This window comes from Lissotriton helveticus, chromosome 3_1 (genome assembly GCF_964261635.1).
Source record: "Lissotriton helveticus chromosome 3_1, aLisHel1.1, whole genome shotgun sequence".
NCBI classification, from domain to species: domain Eukaryota; kingdom Metazoa; phylum Chordata; class Amphibia; order Caudata; family Salamandridae; genus Lissotriton; species Lissotriton helveticus.
The window spans coordinates 1,758,709,419-1,758,724,620 of NC_136061.1; the positions used below are offsets into that span (position 1 = coordinate 1,758,709,419).

At 46.4% G+C, this 15,202-nt stretch overlaps 1 protein-coding gene across 2 annotated transcripts in view; it reads left to right on the plus strand.

Moving 5' to 3' along the window:
- LOC144823772 (transcription elongation factor A protein 3-like) overlaps positions 1-15,202 on the plus strand; it is a 271,048-nt gene that overhangs the window by 197,932 nt on the left and 57,914 nt on the right. For both annotated transcript variants that reach the window (XM_078682586.1, XM_078682585.1), the window contains 2 exons: positions 1,371-1,517; positions 11,579-11,650. In XM_078682586.1, coding sequence (XP_078538712.1) covers positions 1,371-1,517; positions 11,579-11,650 — 219 coding nt within the window. The remainder of the gene's footprint in view (positions 1-1,370; positions 1,518-11,578; positions 11,651-15,202) is intronic.

The following is a 15,202-nucleotide window of genomic DNA, read 5'->3' on the forward strand; positions in this document are numbered from 1 at the left end:
AGCTAGCAGTAAGAAAGACTGGCTAACATTATTCTGCTTGAGTTTTGTTATTTAGGGATGCCACTAAAATATTGTTTCTTCTTCCTTTTACTGTTTTTCAGTTTTATGGCCTTTGGTCTAAAGATGCAGGGTTTTGCTTTCACGTTTTAGGTTAAGTTTAATTATTTTATAAACTGTAGGGAATCAGGAAATATCAAACTCACATTTGATATTTTGGCTGCATTATATTCTTTCACTGATTGGTAAAATGGCTAGTTTCATAAAAATCTTTCCTAATATGTGTCATTACATTTGCCCACAGAGAATGGGTAAAACCCCTTAATACATCAGACCATAGTTTCTACTAGGTCAGTATGATAGTAGGTAAATTGCCAACACCTCAGGCTTTAAACATTAAATGCAAGGTATAGTGACAAGTATATATATCACCAAGCATCTGGGATAGTGGTGAAAACGTGACACCAGACTTTTCGATAACATGGAACGCAGTGTCACTTGTTATGCTCAGCAAAAAAGGTTCTTTCCAAGTTCAACAAAGATTGGAGTGATATTGTTTGTTTTTGTAGTGATTCAGCTCCGTATATAAAAACTTTGTGTGATGACCTGTCAAAATTGATACCCGAGCTGAAGTGATTCCCTGTAGGAGATCCTTGTCACTTGTTAGATGGTATGCTGAAAGCATCTTTACAATCTTCAGAGTTAATGAGGGATGCTATTGACTTTTTAGTCCATTCTGGAGCACTGTTTTCTTATGCCCAGGAACTAAAACGCAAATATTTATCATTTCGTACTTTATGTGGCATCAAAGAAAGAGTCATCCCAACTGTGCCCCTTAGCTGACGGTTCTCAGCCCAAGGGGCTATGAATGCTGAGAGGGCCTTTTCACAGAAGTTTACATGGGAAGGAAAGCGCGAGCGCACATGACAAAAGACTCACTGAAGAAGTATTGTATGGTGTACTACAATAAGATTAATTTGCAAAAATCTCTTTGGACCTCATATACACTATACGTACACTCTCTTTATACCATGTTCTTTCAGTGCAGAAAGTAAGCAATGATAAAAGCAAAACGTTCCATAAACACTGGAAAAACACTTTTTCTGTTGTTTTTAGTGGCGTGAAAATGTGTAACCACTGATAACAACTGTTTTTTAAGATAGTGAAAACACTGAAAAAACCCCACCAGAATTTACCAAAAATAGAAACTGAAAACAGGACAGCCTAAATATAAACTACTCGTCATTGAGCCCTCAGGCTCTTCTGGTGTCATGTTTAGCATACATGACTTCCTAGCAACATCCTCCTATCTGGTTTGCATTTAAGGTCATGACTCGTCTATAACAACATTGACCCAGCAGTGTTCCTTGCAGGAAATGGCGAGCGATGAGCTGAAGGAGTTGCGCAGCAACCTGACTCAGGAGGCTATTCGGGAGCACCAAATGGCAAAGACTGGCGGCACACAGACAGACTTCCTCCAGTGTGGCAAGTGCAAGAAGAAGAACTGTACTTACAACCAGGTAAGCCAAGGCAGTGTCGGCAAGGGGAGGGCATGGTAAGTGGGTCAGATGGCTCAGTGAACTAATGCATCTTCTTCAAGAATCTATGGGGCATATTTACAAGCCCCTATCGCCACGGGAATGTCACTTTTTATGATTTTCCTGTGGCGATAGGGGCTTCGCCTTTTTCACAAGGCAACACTTAAAGTGACTTAACACTGCCTTGTAAATAAGGCCCCCTTTCATGCTATGCTTAGCGTGAAAAGGGAGGGCAATGCTTTTTAATGTGGGCGTTCCACCAGAACACCCATTGATTCTGATGCTGCCCCCTTTTTACAAGGGCAGTGTAAATAGGAGGCAGCGCCAGAATTAGGACCAGGGAAAAACCTGGTCTTACCCCTGTGCAACGAGGAGAAATGTTACTTTTCTCCTGCGTTGTGCAGCACACATGAAAACAGCAAAAGGCCAATGATTGTTAATGTACATGAAGGTCCCCATTCCTGCTCATCAACTATCATTTAAAAAAAAATGCAGTTTTGCAACTTCTGTTTGTGCTGCATTGAACAGCATCCATACAAGTTATAAAACGGCATTTAAAGATCGTTTATGTGCAGGAAGGGGGACCTTCCTGCACATAAACAGTCTTCCCCGGCACGCCGACACCCTGTTGGCGATAGGCTGCCAAGTGTAGCACCAGCGCAGCGGGAAATGCAGGGCTGCACCATATTCTTGTCAATATGGTGCAGCCCTGCGTTTCTGAAGTGGCAGAGTGAGGCGTTAAGCCAGGAAGGCTAACGCCTCACTCCGCCACTTCCCTTGTAAATATGCCCCTCTTTTTGGCTTCAAGGTCAAAAATTCGAAGCCTGGCGGGTTCGCTTAGTCTTTCATCTTTTTAATGCTGATATAATCTGAGCCATTGCGCTGAATGGCAATAAACATTGGTTATTCAGCAGAAACAAACGCAGGTGTGAGCGTGTGCCTTACAAATACATCTGCCTTATTGTGCCCTGGACCACTGATGTGTAGAAAACTAGCATCAAAATAAGAAAATGCTTCTTTAGTTAAAAAGATTTATCAAGGAGTACTAAATAGAATTTTCAGCGTGGGGTTTAGGCCGCTGAGGGCGCTGTGAAGCCTTCACACTTGGTTGGCTGTGATGTGATTCTGGGCACGCTCACGTCTGCTGTTTGTAAAGGATGAGGAGAGGGAACACCGGGGCTGAACGTAAGATGACGGCAGCCACAGTCTCTTGGGGGCAAGCGAGAGGGAGCAGCACAGCCTTGTGGAGGCTAGTGAGGGCAAGCAGCACAGCCTTGTGCAGGCTAGTGAGGGCAAGTAGAGCAGCCTTGTGGAGGCTAGTGAGGGCAAGCAGCACAGCCTTGTGGAGGCTAGTGAGGGCAAGCAGCACATCCTTGTGGAGGCTAGTGAGGGCAAGCAGCACATCCTTGTGGAGGCTAGTGAGGGCAAGTAAAGCAGCCTTGTGGAAGCTAGTGAGGGCAAGCAGCACATCCTTGCAGAGGCTAGTGAGGGCAAGCAGCGCAGCCTTGCGGAGGCTAGAGAGGGCAAGCAGCACAGCCTTGCGGAGGCTAGTGAGGGCAAGCAGCACAGCCTTGTGCAGGCTAGTGAGGGCAAGCAGCACAGCCTTGTGGAGGCTAGTGAGGGCAAGCAGCACATCCTTGCAGAGGCTAGTGAGGGCAAGCAGCACAGCCTTGCGGAGGCTAGAGAAGGCAAGCAGCATATCCTTGTGGAGGCTAGTGAGGGCAAGCAGCACAGCCTTGTGCAGGCTAGTGAGGGCAAGCAGCACAGCCTTGTGGAGGCTAGTGAGGGCAAGCAGCACATCCTTGCAGAGGCTAGTGAGGGCAAGCAGCACAGCCTTGCGGAGGCTAGAGAGGGCAAGCAGCACATCCTTGTGGAGGCTAGTGAGGGCAAGCAGCACAGCCTTGTGCAGGCTAGTGAGGGCAAGCAGCACAGCCTTGTGGAGGCTAGTGAGGGCAAGCAGCACAGCCTTGTGGAGGCTAGTGAGGGCAAGCAGCGCAGCCTTGTGGAGGCTAGTGAGGGCAAGCAGCGCAGCCTTGTGGAGGCTAGTGAGGGCAAGCAGCGCAGCCTTGTGGAGGCTATTGAGGGCAAGTAGAGCAGCCATGTGGAAGCTAGTGAGGGCAAGCAGCACAGCCTTGTGGAGGCTAGTGAGGGCAAGCAGCACATCCTTGTGGAGGCTAGTGAGGGCAAGTAAAGCAGCCTTGTGGAAGCTAGTGAGGGCAAGCAGCACGTCCTTGCAGAGGCAAGTGAGGGCAAGCAGCGCAGCCTTGTGGAGGCTAGTGAGGGCAAGTAGAGCAGCCTTGTGGAAGCTAGTGAGGGCAAGCAGCACATCCTTGCAGAGGCTAGTGAGGGCAAGCAGCACAGCCTTGCGGAGGCCAGAGAGGGCAAGCAGCACATCCTTGTGGAGGCTAGTGAGGGCAAGCAGCACAGCCTTGTGGAGGCTAGTGAGGGCAAGCAGTACAACTTTGTGGAGGCTAGTGAGGGCAAGCATCACAGCCTTGTGGAGGCTAGTGAAGGCAAGCAGCACAGCCTTATGGAGGCTAGTGAGGGCAAGCAGCACAGCCTTGTGGAGGCTAGTGATGGCAAGCAGCACATCCTTGTGGAGGCTAGTGAGGGCAAGTAAAGCAGCCTTGTGGAAGCTAGTGAGGGCAAGCAGCACATCCTTGCAGAGGCTAGTGAGGGCAAGCAGCACAGCCTTGTGGAGGCTAGTGAGGGCAAGCAGCACAGCCTTGTGGAGGCTAGTGAGGGCAAGCAGCACATCCTTTTGGAGGCTAGTGAGGGCAAGCAGCGCATCCTTGTGGAGGCTAGTGAGGGCAAGCAGCACCGCCTTGTGGAGGCTAGTGAGGGCAAGCAGCACCGCCTTGTGGAGGCTAGTGAGGGCAAGCAGCACCGCCTTGTGGAGGCTAGTGAGGGCAAGTAGAGCAGCCTTGTGGAAGCTAGTGATGGCAAGCAGCACATCCTTGCAGAGGCTAGTGAGGGCAAGCAGCACAGCCTTGTGGAGGCTAGTGAGGGCAAGCAGTGCATCCTTGTGGAGGCTAGTGAGGGCAAGCAGCACAGCATCGTGGAAACTAGTGAGGGCAAGCAGCACAGCCTTGTGGAGGCTAGTGAGAGCAAGCAGTGCATCCTTGTGGAGGCTAGTAAGGGCAAGCAGCACAGCCTTGTGGAGGCTAGTGATGGCCAGCAGCACATCCTTGTGGAGGCTAGTGAGAGCAAGCACAACAGCCTTGTGGAGGCTAGTAAGTGCAAGCACAACAGTCTTGTGGAGGCTAGTAAGTGCAAGCACAACAGCCTTGTGGAGGCTAGTGCGAGCAAGTACCACAGCCTCATGGTGGTCATAGCAAGAGAGCGTAGGGAGCAGTCTCAGCTCTTGGAGGCCAGAGACCAAAGATAGGGACTGTCGGGAGCAGCCACAGCCTTGTGAAGTCCAGAAAGAGGAAGCGTAGGAAGCGCAACAGCCTCGCAGAGGCCAGAGAGAGGGAGCGTAGGGAGCAGGCACAGTCTCGTGGGCATCGGGGAGTGGGAGCATAGTGAGCAGCTATAGACTCATGGGGTCCAGAAGGAGGGAGCGTAGGGAGCAGCCACAGCCCCTTGGAGGCCAGAGAGAGGGAGCGTAGGGAGAAATCACGGCCTTGTGGAGGCCAGAGAGGGAGCGTAGGGAGTAGGCACAGCCTAGTGGAGGCCAGAGAGGGAGCGTAGGTAGCAGCAACAGCCTTGTGGCGGCCAGAGAGGGAGCACAGGGAGCAGCCACAGCCTCGCGGAGGCCCGAGAGAGGGAGCGTAGGGAGCAGTCATAGCCTGGTGGAGGCCAGAGAGGGAGCATAGGGAGCAGCCACAGCCTCGTGGAGGCCAGAAAGAGGGAGTGTAGGGAGCAGCCAGTGGGTAGGCTGCAGAAGTGGCTCAGGAGGACTTTAGGTGCCTGTGAGCCCCACAGCAGCCCCACAATGGAAGGTAAAGACGCTGTTGCCTCCCTGTATCTGAGAGTACAGCAGTTTTTTTTCTGAATGGCTGGCGGTTCTCAAAACACAATGGGGCTGGGCTGGTGGCACCTTCATAAAAGCATACAAACATAAAGAAAAGAGGAGGTATAGGGGATCAATGCAAGAGCTGCGAGGAGGAGCAATAACAAGAGTTCGAGGGGGCAAGAATGTGAAGTAGGCCCGGCTCTCGCACTGGTGGCGCCTGATGCGAAAAGTTTTGATGGCATCCCAAATTCATGGTTGAGGTGATGACCCACCACCTTTCAACAGTGCTCCTCATGTCTCCATAACTGCTCTCTCTCACATGCATTTAATTTGTTATATAGCGCCACTCATACCAGTGTACCATATCAGAGCACTTTGCATCACATACACATTACACAGAGACAATCAATCATACATATTTAAACCAGTATATAGGAAATGTTACATAAGCCAGAGGACTAAAAGTTTTAGGAGTGACATGTCATCGGACAGCTCTTTCACAATGGCGGAGGAGCATCACCCCACTGCCTGGCTCAGAGCAACCAAATGAAAACTAACGATGTTTTAGCATCATTTTATTTTTCATTTGTCCGCTCTGAGCCAGCGCTGTAGTGGAGGGGCAGGGTTGGATCGAGGGATAGGAAGGGGAGAAGGAGTGCCCGGTGCGCTCACTAAGTGCACATATGTGTTTGGTCGGCCGTATTAGGCTGGCCAAACACACATGCACATTTAGGTTTCTCCAGCCAGGCTGCATTGAACAGCCGGGATGGAGAAACCCCACAGACTCCCCGGTCTGAGCGCATCTCTTTACATCCTGCTCAGGCCAATCCCTGTGCTACTCTCATAGCATAAGAGCAGCATGGTGATGGAAGGAATACAGTCCCGGAGGCTGCTAGGACCAAGAGGAGGTCAGGAGGCACAACGCAATGTTGGAGGAGGCTGGCGGCATCAGGTAAGTTCTTATTTTAATATATTACTACTAACACCCCCAGACCCCCCCAGGCTAATCCCCTCTCCTGCGCTCACCCTCTCGCATTCCATTCACCCACCCACCACCCTTTGTTTGTGTCAGCCGCCACTGCATGTCATCCGTACTGGTAGACAGCATAGTTTAAGAGTGCTTAGTTTGGAGAAGCACAAACTCAGAATTGAAAACCGATCACCATAGTTGGGGGTTGTCTTTAATAATTAGAATCGATCATCTACCCAAATGAACACTTTTTACAACATTAATCTAAGCTCTAATCTTGAAGTGGGCATCCAGTCTTTTGATGACAGTTATTAATTCACTGTTCTATATTAGATATTAGGATTTTACCTTATAAACATCAAGTAACAAAAGGATGTCTCATAGAAAAGCAGTAACCTACTGACCTATTTACATTATATGCACGTTGTACACGTTCATTACAGCAGACATATTAATCCTCTGTGCTATTTTATGACCAGTGAAAACCTCAACTAGACAAAACTCTGATCTCTCTCCAGGAAGCACATTAGTCAAAGAGGTATTTTGACATTTTTATTGTTGCCTGGGAATTTCTTGAAGCAAGGAACACAGCAGCATGTGCTTTTACCAAAAAATAAACTTGCATACCTGGTGCACCCTGAAGTCAGCACCCGGTGTGGTGCCACTGGTCTCACAATCCCAGAGTTGGCCCTGATGTGAAGGGCAAAGCAGCACACAAGGGAAAGCACCCGCAAGCACATGCACACTCATGGAGCGCTTAAAGAAAAACAACAGTTCCCTGAATGTGAGTAGTGGAAGATTACAAGTCGTCCAATCACGAGAATGGTAAAGTGAGTGTGCACCAGGCGAGGGTCCAACCCATGAGAAGGAAGGCAAGCCATTGAATAAAAAGCAAGGAAATGAGAGCGACGATAACACCAACCAATGGCAAGCAATGGGCAGACTCTAAACTCAGTGCATGTTCTTGGTAAGCCCACAAAATGTTGTTTGCAACCAGGAAGTTTGTGGTGTCTCGTAGGTTCGACTTAAAAACGACTCACTGTTCAAGCATTTCAAAAACACACCTGTAAATATACAAAGTGTAAGTCTAGAATGGTAGTAATTTTTTAACACATTGCTGGGTTAAAATTGAATGCAGCAGGGTTCTGGATTCAGCAGCCATAATTGGAAAAGGATCCGGAATCCATGCTGGTCCCAGTGAATTGTCCTTGTGAGGTGTGCTGACTCAGCACATCCACTGTGTCCTTCACTGTTCAAAGCAATAACCAGCAGATGGGGTGGGAACGTCTCCCCTAACATACAGTCAACTCCCCTTGTCCATGTTTTGAAATGCTAGGAGCAGTTTGAGCTCATACCAAGTACGGTCGATGCCTAATGACTTGATAATCAGGGAAAACCAAGATATACTCAGCATGCTCTTCACAACGTTTAGACTTTCTCATGCTCCTCATTATGAATATAAGATACTAAGGGCCATATGTATCATACTTCCGTTTTGCAAATTCCAAATAGCGAATTTTAAGGAATCGCTATTTGGAATTCGCAAAACGGTATGTATGTACAAAATCGCTATTTAATAGCGATGCCTTACCATTCCTAATTTGCGATTAGCTAATTGTTTATCGCAAATTACCCATTCATTTCTATGGGCCAGGAGGCCCATAGGAATGAAGGGGCAATTTGCGATTAGCAATTTGCTAATCGCAAATTAGGAATTTTTTCAAGGGTGCAGGGGTGTCTCAAGATCACCCTGCTGCACCCCTGAAAAAGACATTTGGGGGCATATGGCGCACATACATGCCCTAAGGGCATGTATGGGCGTCATATGGCACCTTTTGTTTTGTGGAAAAAAGCTTTTCGAAAAGAATTCGCAAATTACCACCAACTAGAAGTTGGTGGTAATTTGCGAATCCTTAATGGCATTTTTTGAATATTTTTTGTTTGATACATTGCATTTAAGGAATCGCAAAATTTGCGATTCCTTAAGTGCAATCGCAAAATAAGGAATAGCAAATTTTGCTATTCCTTATTTTGCATCAAACATGTTTGATACATACCATTTGCCATTTCACAGAATTTCGGCCTTTGCGAATGCTAATTAGCTTGATACATATGGCCCTTAGGCCTTTTTGTGCGCTATGAGAATGGCGGATATGTTTGTGTGTCTAATTTCAAAACAAACATTCTTATGGCATGCATTGAAATCTGAATTTTCGGGCACTTATTAGTAAGTGTTAGCCAATGGAACCAATGTTATCAACTTTAGAATAATCAAAGAGTGAGTTAAAGCCCTTAAGGTTTCAAACTTAGGCTGTGCAGGTTGCATGAAGTTGTTTGAAGAGGCTGCATTACTCATTTAGCTAGTTTAGCAACATTTTAACTTGTGACCTGCAGGTAACACAATCATTTCTGCAGCAGTATTAACCGATTATGTTTTACATAAAACACAAATCTGAGACCGAGGTATTGTACACCAGGTTCCCAACAGGCACATTAAATCTCTGTGCTGTTTTATGACACATCAGACCTGTGACCAGAGATGGCATTTACATCTCTTCCGCAAATGCAGACTTAACTTGCCAGTATTCCTCCCTGAAACGTGCTGGGTTCACATAGATCTTTGCGGCAAGTACATTAACCCCAGTATTTCCCAGTTTCAATTGTAAGGAAAAATAAGGGCGTTCTGGAGGGGCGCTAGACTCTCTTTTACTATCCCCAGTGGAAAGATAATTCTAAAATATCTTTACTAACTTGGTGGAATTTCATTTGTGATGAACACAGGATTGCTACTGTTTCCTCCTCTTCTATTTCTCCCAAAAATAAATATGATCTTCTTTGGCTTCCTTTTACTACATATCTTTCCTCTCATTCTCCTCTTCATTAATTATTTTTCTCTCTTTCTCTATAATATTCTCTCACATCATTTTGGTTCTTTCTCTCCTTTCTTTTTCTCTGTATCTCTTTTCCTGTTCCTATCTTTCTCTTTTCTACTTTCCTTTCCTTCCTATCTCTCTTTCATTATAATTATTATTAGTCTGCCATAGGTTATTTGCCTGATTGTTTATTCAAATTATGTTATGTATGTTTTATTATGGCTTATATATGTATTTGAATTTTTTTTATAAAAACTTCTTAAACAAAAAAAAACCGAAATCTGCTTAAAAAAATAATAATAGGAGTGACAGGCTAGATGGTGGTGGAAGGCAAGGAGGAGGAGAATGCAGGGCTTTAAGTGGGTTGAGAAAGGGGGGGTCTCTTAAAGGGGCGTGGATAATGTAATTAAGGGCGTGGCTTAAAAACTTGTAAGCTAAAAATCTGTGCTTAGCATAGTGTGCTGCCCGACTTGTATTTTGCTGTTTCTGTCATTGCATCCAGATATATGACACAACAAGTAACATCATGCCTACAGCAACTCAGGACTATTGGCTTTGTCAATGGTTGTTAGTTGCATAAGGTAAATAAGTAGCAACTATGGCTTGTATATATTATTGAAAAAGCTTCCACTTAAAGCCTTGGTGACACCACTACAATGTTGCTACTCCTTAGTTTCCAAATGAGAAGGGAAATCCAGAGAGAAAATGACTCTCTTTAAAGGATTTCCCTTCCCCCACAACGCTCACCTGGCACGACGTCATGCCATAACTTCTCCACTAGTGAGCAGTGTGAGCACGCACACATCGATATGCCAGCTGTCGGTGCAGACTGGGAAAAATGGACCGCCTGTGCCAGGGCACAAAACAGAGCCTGATAGAGACCCCTTTTGAAAAACTGCAGTTGCTCAGCACCGGTGAGACCCTACCCACTTAAAGCCCTGGGAGAATGAAAGATCAGTTACCTTCATAAAGTTTGATTTAGTTCATTAGTAGACTGTGCTGGTTTAAATATACATTTTCAAAAATGCGCCAATATTTGCCAATTCACGAAGAGCATTTTTTGGTGCACATTCACAAATGATAGTTTTTTTCCCATTATTGTTTTGGTAAGTAGCAGCATGCCAGAGCGGTCTTCCCCAATCACAGCACATCCATTTTTGCGATGGAATCTGCTGACAGCGCAAATACTCCTATTGACTTGCACTAACTCCTGATTGGCAACCATGAATGTTGAGATCATGGAGACTGAGTATTGAACCTGTGTGATGTGCAGCCCTAGTGGGGAGTCATTGTCATAGGTATGGTGATTTAAACTCCACACTACATTATTGCCACTTTGACAAGGGCTACATATGTATACATGCCAACATTTTAGAAGAAGAAAGTGGGAGATATTTTTTAAATAATTGGGAGAATTACATTTCTCCCATTGACTTCTAATGAGGCCTGAATTGGGTCAATTGTCATTTATGGAACTAAAAGTAAATGTACATTTTTCCCCTTGCCTGTCAGCAGCACAGAAAACGCCTTATAGCATGCAGAGGGAGCATAGCAACAATGTTGTGCACTGGCCTGCAGAAGCAGTTTACTGGCAGTGTATAATTTGTCATGCAAGACCAATCCCTGTCTGCAGAAGCCGGCCGAGCAATCTAGTTTTGGAATACAGGATTAAGGAGGTGGAGATTAGCCTTGAAATCAGTAGTATCCCCCTGAATCAGGAGGGATGGCATGTGTGCATATGCACTCTAATTCAGTCATATTGTGAGATCCATCTCTTTAAGGCTCGACATATCAATATATGAGCTTCTCCTCGGTTGGAAGTATAGCGCAAAATACAAGTCTGGTCTGTGCCCAGGTTTGGGTCTGGCTGTTGGCATCATTATTTTTTGGGCATTTTAGCTTTGCTATATGAATTAGTGGTAACTGATCAACCATTCCAACCATCAAAAAATATGGACCAGCTATATATGGCTGATTTGCTGATTACATTTTATCAACAGGTCTTACAGGTAATCAATGATGTTAGTTTTAACACCTTGAGATTCAATAAACCGTAAGATGACCCAGCTGAAATTCAAACCTATGACCTTCGGGAGGCTCACAGATCTTTCAATGGGATGACATATCCTTAAACTCTTCTAATGATGTATCTCTGCTGTGTCATCCGTACTCTCTGCTTGTACAGGAGGGTGCACCACTACCGTTCTTGTTAACTCTGCTATGTTGTATTATGTTCCCTCAGGTGCAGACGCGCAGTGCTGATGAGCCTATGACCACCTTTGTCCTATGCAATGAGTGTGGCAATCGATGGAAGGTATGTGCCCCTTGGTGAAGCCTATACACTATGTGGGCTTCACTTTCTGCAGGGTTTTTACTTATCATGCACTGGACATGAATGAACAGTGTATAATATGGAAATGTGAAACAGCGGAGAGTGTTTTGTCATGGGATGGGGGAAACTGTGCATGCTGCCAGTTGGTAGTTATAGTGACAACGTAGTTTCCATAGGAAAAGCATTTTTTGATTTGCTAATAACTTTAGCATCGTTTGATGAATCGTTACAAAATTCTCCCAAACAAAAGTCTATACAGGTCAGCTCCTATCCTGAAAGTTTGGGGTTGATTTGTCAAGTGGGGGCTGAGAAAAAAAGGGGGTCCCAAAATGCGTTTTCCCAATGTTCATTTCCATAGGAAATTTTGCGACGAGCTACAGTCCGAACTACTGAACGGAATGACCCCAAATTTGACAGAATGGTAGAGTATGGTTCAGAAATCAACCTTGTTTAAAATGGTGTAAATCCGTTTAGTATTTTGTGAGAAATTGAAAAAATAAGAGTGAACAAAATCAATTTCCCATAGGAAACTTTGTGCAAGGCTACAGCCAAAACTACTGAAAGGAATTACCTTAAATTTGGCACATAGGTAGTGCGTGGGTCAGAAAGCGACCTTTTCTTTACATGGTGTAAATCCGTTCAGTAGTTGGTGAGAAATTAAAAAAAGAAAAGTTTTGATATCTGGGCAGAGCCTAAGTCGTGTGCGCGAGCTTCACTGTGATTGGCTGCTACTAATCTAAACCAGGAAGTGTTGGCAGCCATCTTGTGGCTCGGTAGAAGCGAGTCACCCGAAATTGGAGAAACAATGGTATAAAACAAGGGAAGGGGGCAGGGTAGAAACACCCTGACCCCCTAGGCCTGATCAGGGGCACCCAGGACCCCTTTTTAAATCACTGTAATTCGTGCTGCGGTTGGGCGTTTTAATTTAATGAGGCCCTTGGATTGGCTAGGTTCTGGGGACATTTGTTAAAAAATAATAGCCAGGGTTCGCAGGTGTTGCGGTGTCCCGCTGTGGTCCACGCTGCACCGGGGCTTCACTCATGTTGGGAGGGGGGTTGCGTGGCCCCCCTCCTGGAGGCTTGTATGTGCTGATAACTTTGGCGTTCTTTGACGAATCTTTATGAAATTATCCAAAACGTTTCTCTTTTTTGGATTCGGTTGTATATTGAAAGTTTGGGGGTGAATAGTGTAGGAGGGGCTGAGAAAAAAGGGGGTATCAAAACGTGTTTTCTCCATGCAGTTTCGATACAAAACTTTACAGAAGACTACAGGTGAAACTGCTGAATTGAATTACAGCATATTTGGCAGGGATAAAGATGATGGTCCAGAAAGCATGCTTTTGTTTAAATTGTGTAAATGTGTTCAGTAGTTTTTAAGAAATGTCAAATTTTAAAAAATCGATATTTGAGGATTTTGACATGTGATTGGCTTAGGGGTCACAACTACGGGCATTCATCTCATTGGCAGTGAACTGTTGAAAGCAGGAAGTGTTGGCAGCCATTTTGTTATTTACTCCGTTAGCTCGCATGTCTCCGTGTAGAAGCCATCGGGTCTGCAGTTTTACCTCTACGAGGCAACACTGGCATCTGTGTGAGATATGCCTTTCATGCTGCCTCTCCTAATATCACTAGGTTGCGGCTATGGCTTTAGAAGCCCGTTCTTCGGCTCCCACCTCTCTACGTTTGCAAGCTAGTACGTTGCTGTCGGGCGCAGGTGTCCCTTTGCGAGACTGGGAGCGAACTGTTGATAAGTCACACTATATGAGCATTGAAAAGCCATTTTGTGATTGAGTACGTCAACTCGCATCTGTCCGAGGCAACTCAGAAAACATACCGGAGCTCTGTCTGTGAGGGATTCCCCTTTCACGCTGCTTCTCCCCACATCAGTAGGTAACGCACCCTGTTTCCATATCACCAGCATTGTATTCAGCCCACAAGTCTGCCTCTGTGAACTAGTGGTGGGCTCGCAGCTGTTCCGATGGGACTGTAGTTGTATCTGCGAAGTCAAGACTGGACATATACGGCAGGTATCTCTCTGAGAGATACGCTCTTCATGCTCCCTCTGCCCAACATCACCACTTCACAGCTTTGTCTTTAGAAGCTAGTGCGTTGGCTTGCAGCTCTGTACCTTTGCGAGCTCCTATGCTGCTGTGCCTCTACCTCTGCGAGCTACCACGCTGCTGTTCCTTTGGGAGCGGACGGCCCATAGTTCTCCCTCTGCACGTCGAGTCCACGGGCCACAGCTGTCCCTCTGTGAGCCTGGGTGGGAACTGTTCATAAGTCATACTACATGAGTATTGAAAAGCCATTTTGTGATTCAGTCCGTCAGCTGGCATCTGTCCAATGCATTTCTGAAAACATACCGTAATACTTTCTCTGAGAGATACCCCTTTCACGCTGCATCTCCCCACATTAGTTGGTAACACACCCTCTTCCCACATCACCGGCATACCCTCAACAGTAAGTATGGGCGCAAAATCCGTTCAGCTCGTGGATTTTCGGCAATTTTGCGATCCTCGAATCTGGCGAAATTACCCAAAAATTCACAAATCCGCTCACGGGCGGATTTTTTTGGGAAGCCTTGCAAGTTTGGCAGTTAAGTAGAGGTATCGCACAAACCGGTGGCCTCTTCTTGGATAAATATGAAGGGCAGGGTTCATTCTGGCACGATGCTCCTGTCACAAAAATTAAACCTCAACGGGAAGCACTTACAGATATAAATAAAGCATGTGCCCGAGTTGAAGCTCAAATTCAGTAACGCATTCATCAGTCCAAAAACAATCGTGAGCTTTGTCGAGGCTGGGCAGGTGTGCTTTCTCCCCATATCTACAGTCGAAAATTAGCTGTGATGCTGGATGGCCTTTGCATCCTTCACTTTCACGAGTGCAATCCCCGTGCAGTTCCTGTGACCAGGAGCTTCTTTCTCCTCGTCTGCTGCTCTGATCGGTCTCTGACCTTTTATACACACAAGAGACATGTGAACTCGTATAGAAGTCCCGCCCTTTGGCCCCGCTGCACACACTATCGGTGTGCACCGTTTTCCCGCCCTGACCCACTATGATGGACAGCTCACTCAAGGGACCCCGGCGCTGGGCAGGTGTGCTTTCTCCCAGCATCTGCCGTCGATGCAGTATCTGCTGTGATGCTTGATGGAGGCCTCTGCATCCTTCACTTTCACGAGTACAATCCCCGTGCAGTTCCTGTGACCGGGAGCTTCTTTCTCCTCGTCTGCTGCTCTGATCGGTCTCTGACCTTTTATACACACAAGTGGCATGTGAACTCGCATAGAAGCCCCGCCCTTTGGCCCCGCCCACACACTAGCGGTGTGCACCGTCTTCCCGCCATGTACCCAGTATGATGGACAGCTCACTCAAGGGAACCCTGCGCTCTTCGGCGCAATGGCATAGTAACACACACATGGTCACTGGAGACAACTCTTCTGGCCCTTTACGCAGCTGCAGTGTAGGAAAAGCACTATACATTTACCCAACGAGCTAGCACTTACTGATTAGCCAGTGGAAAGTACTCCAGTATA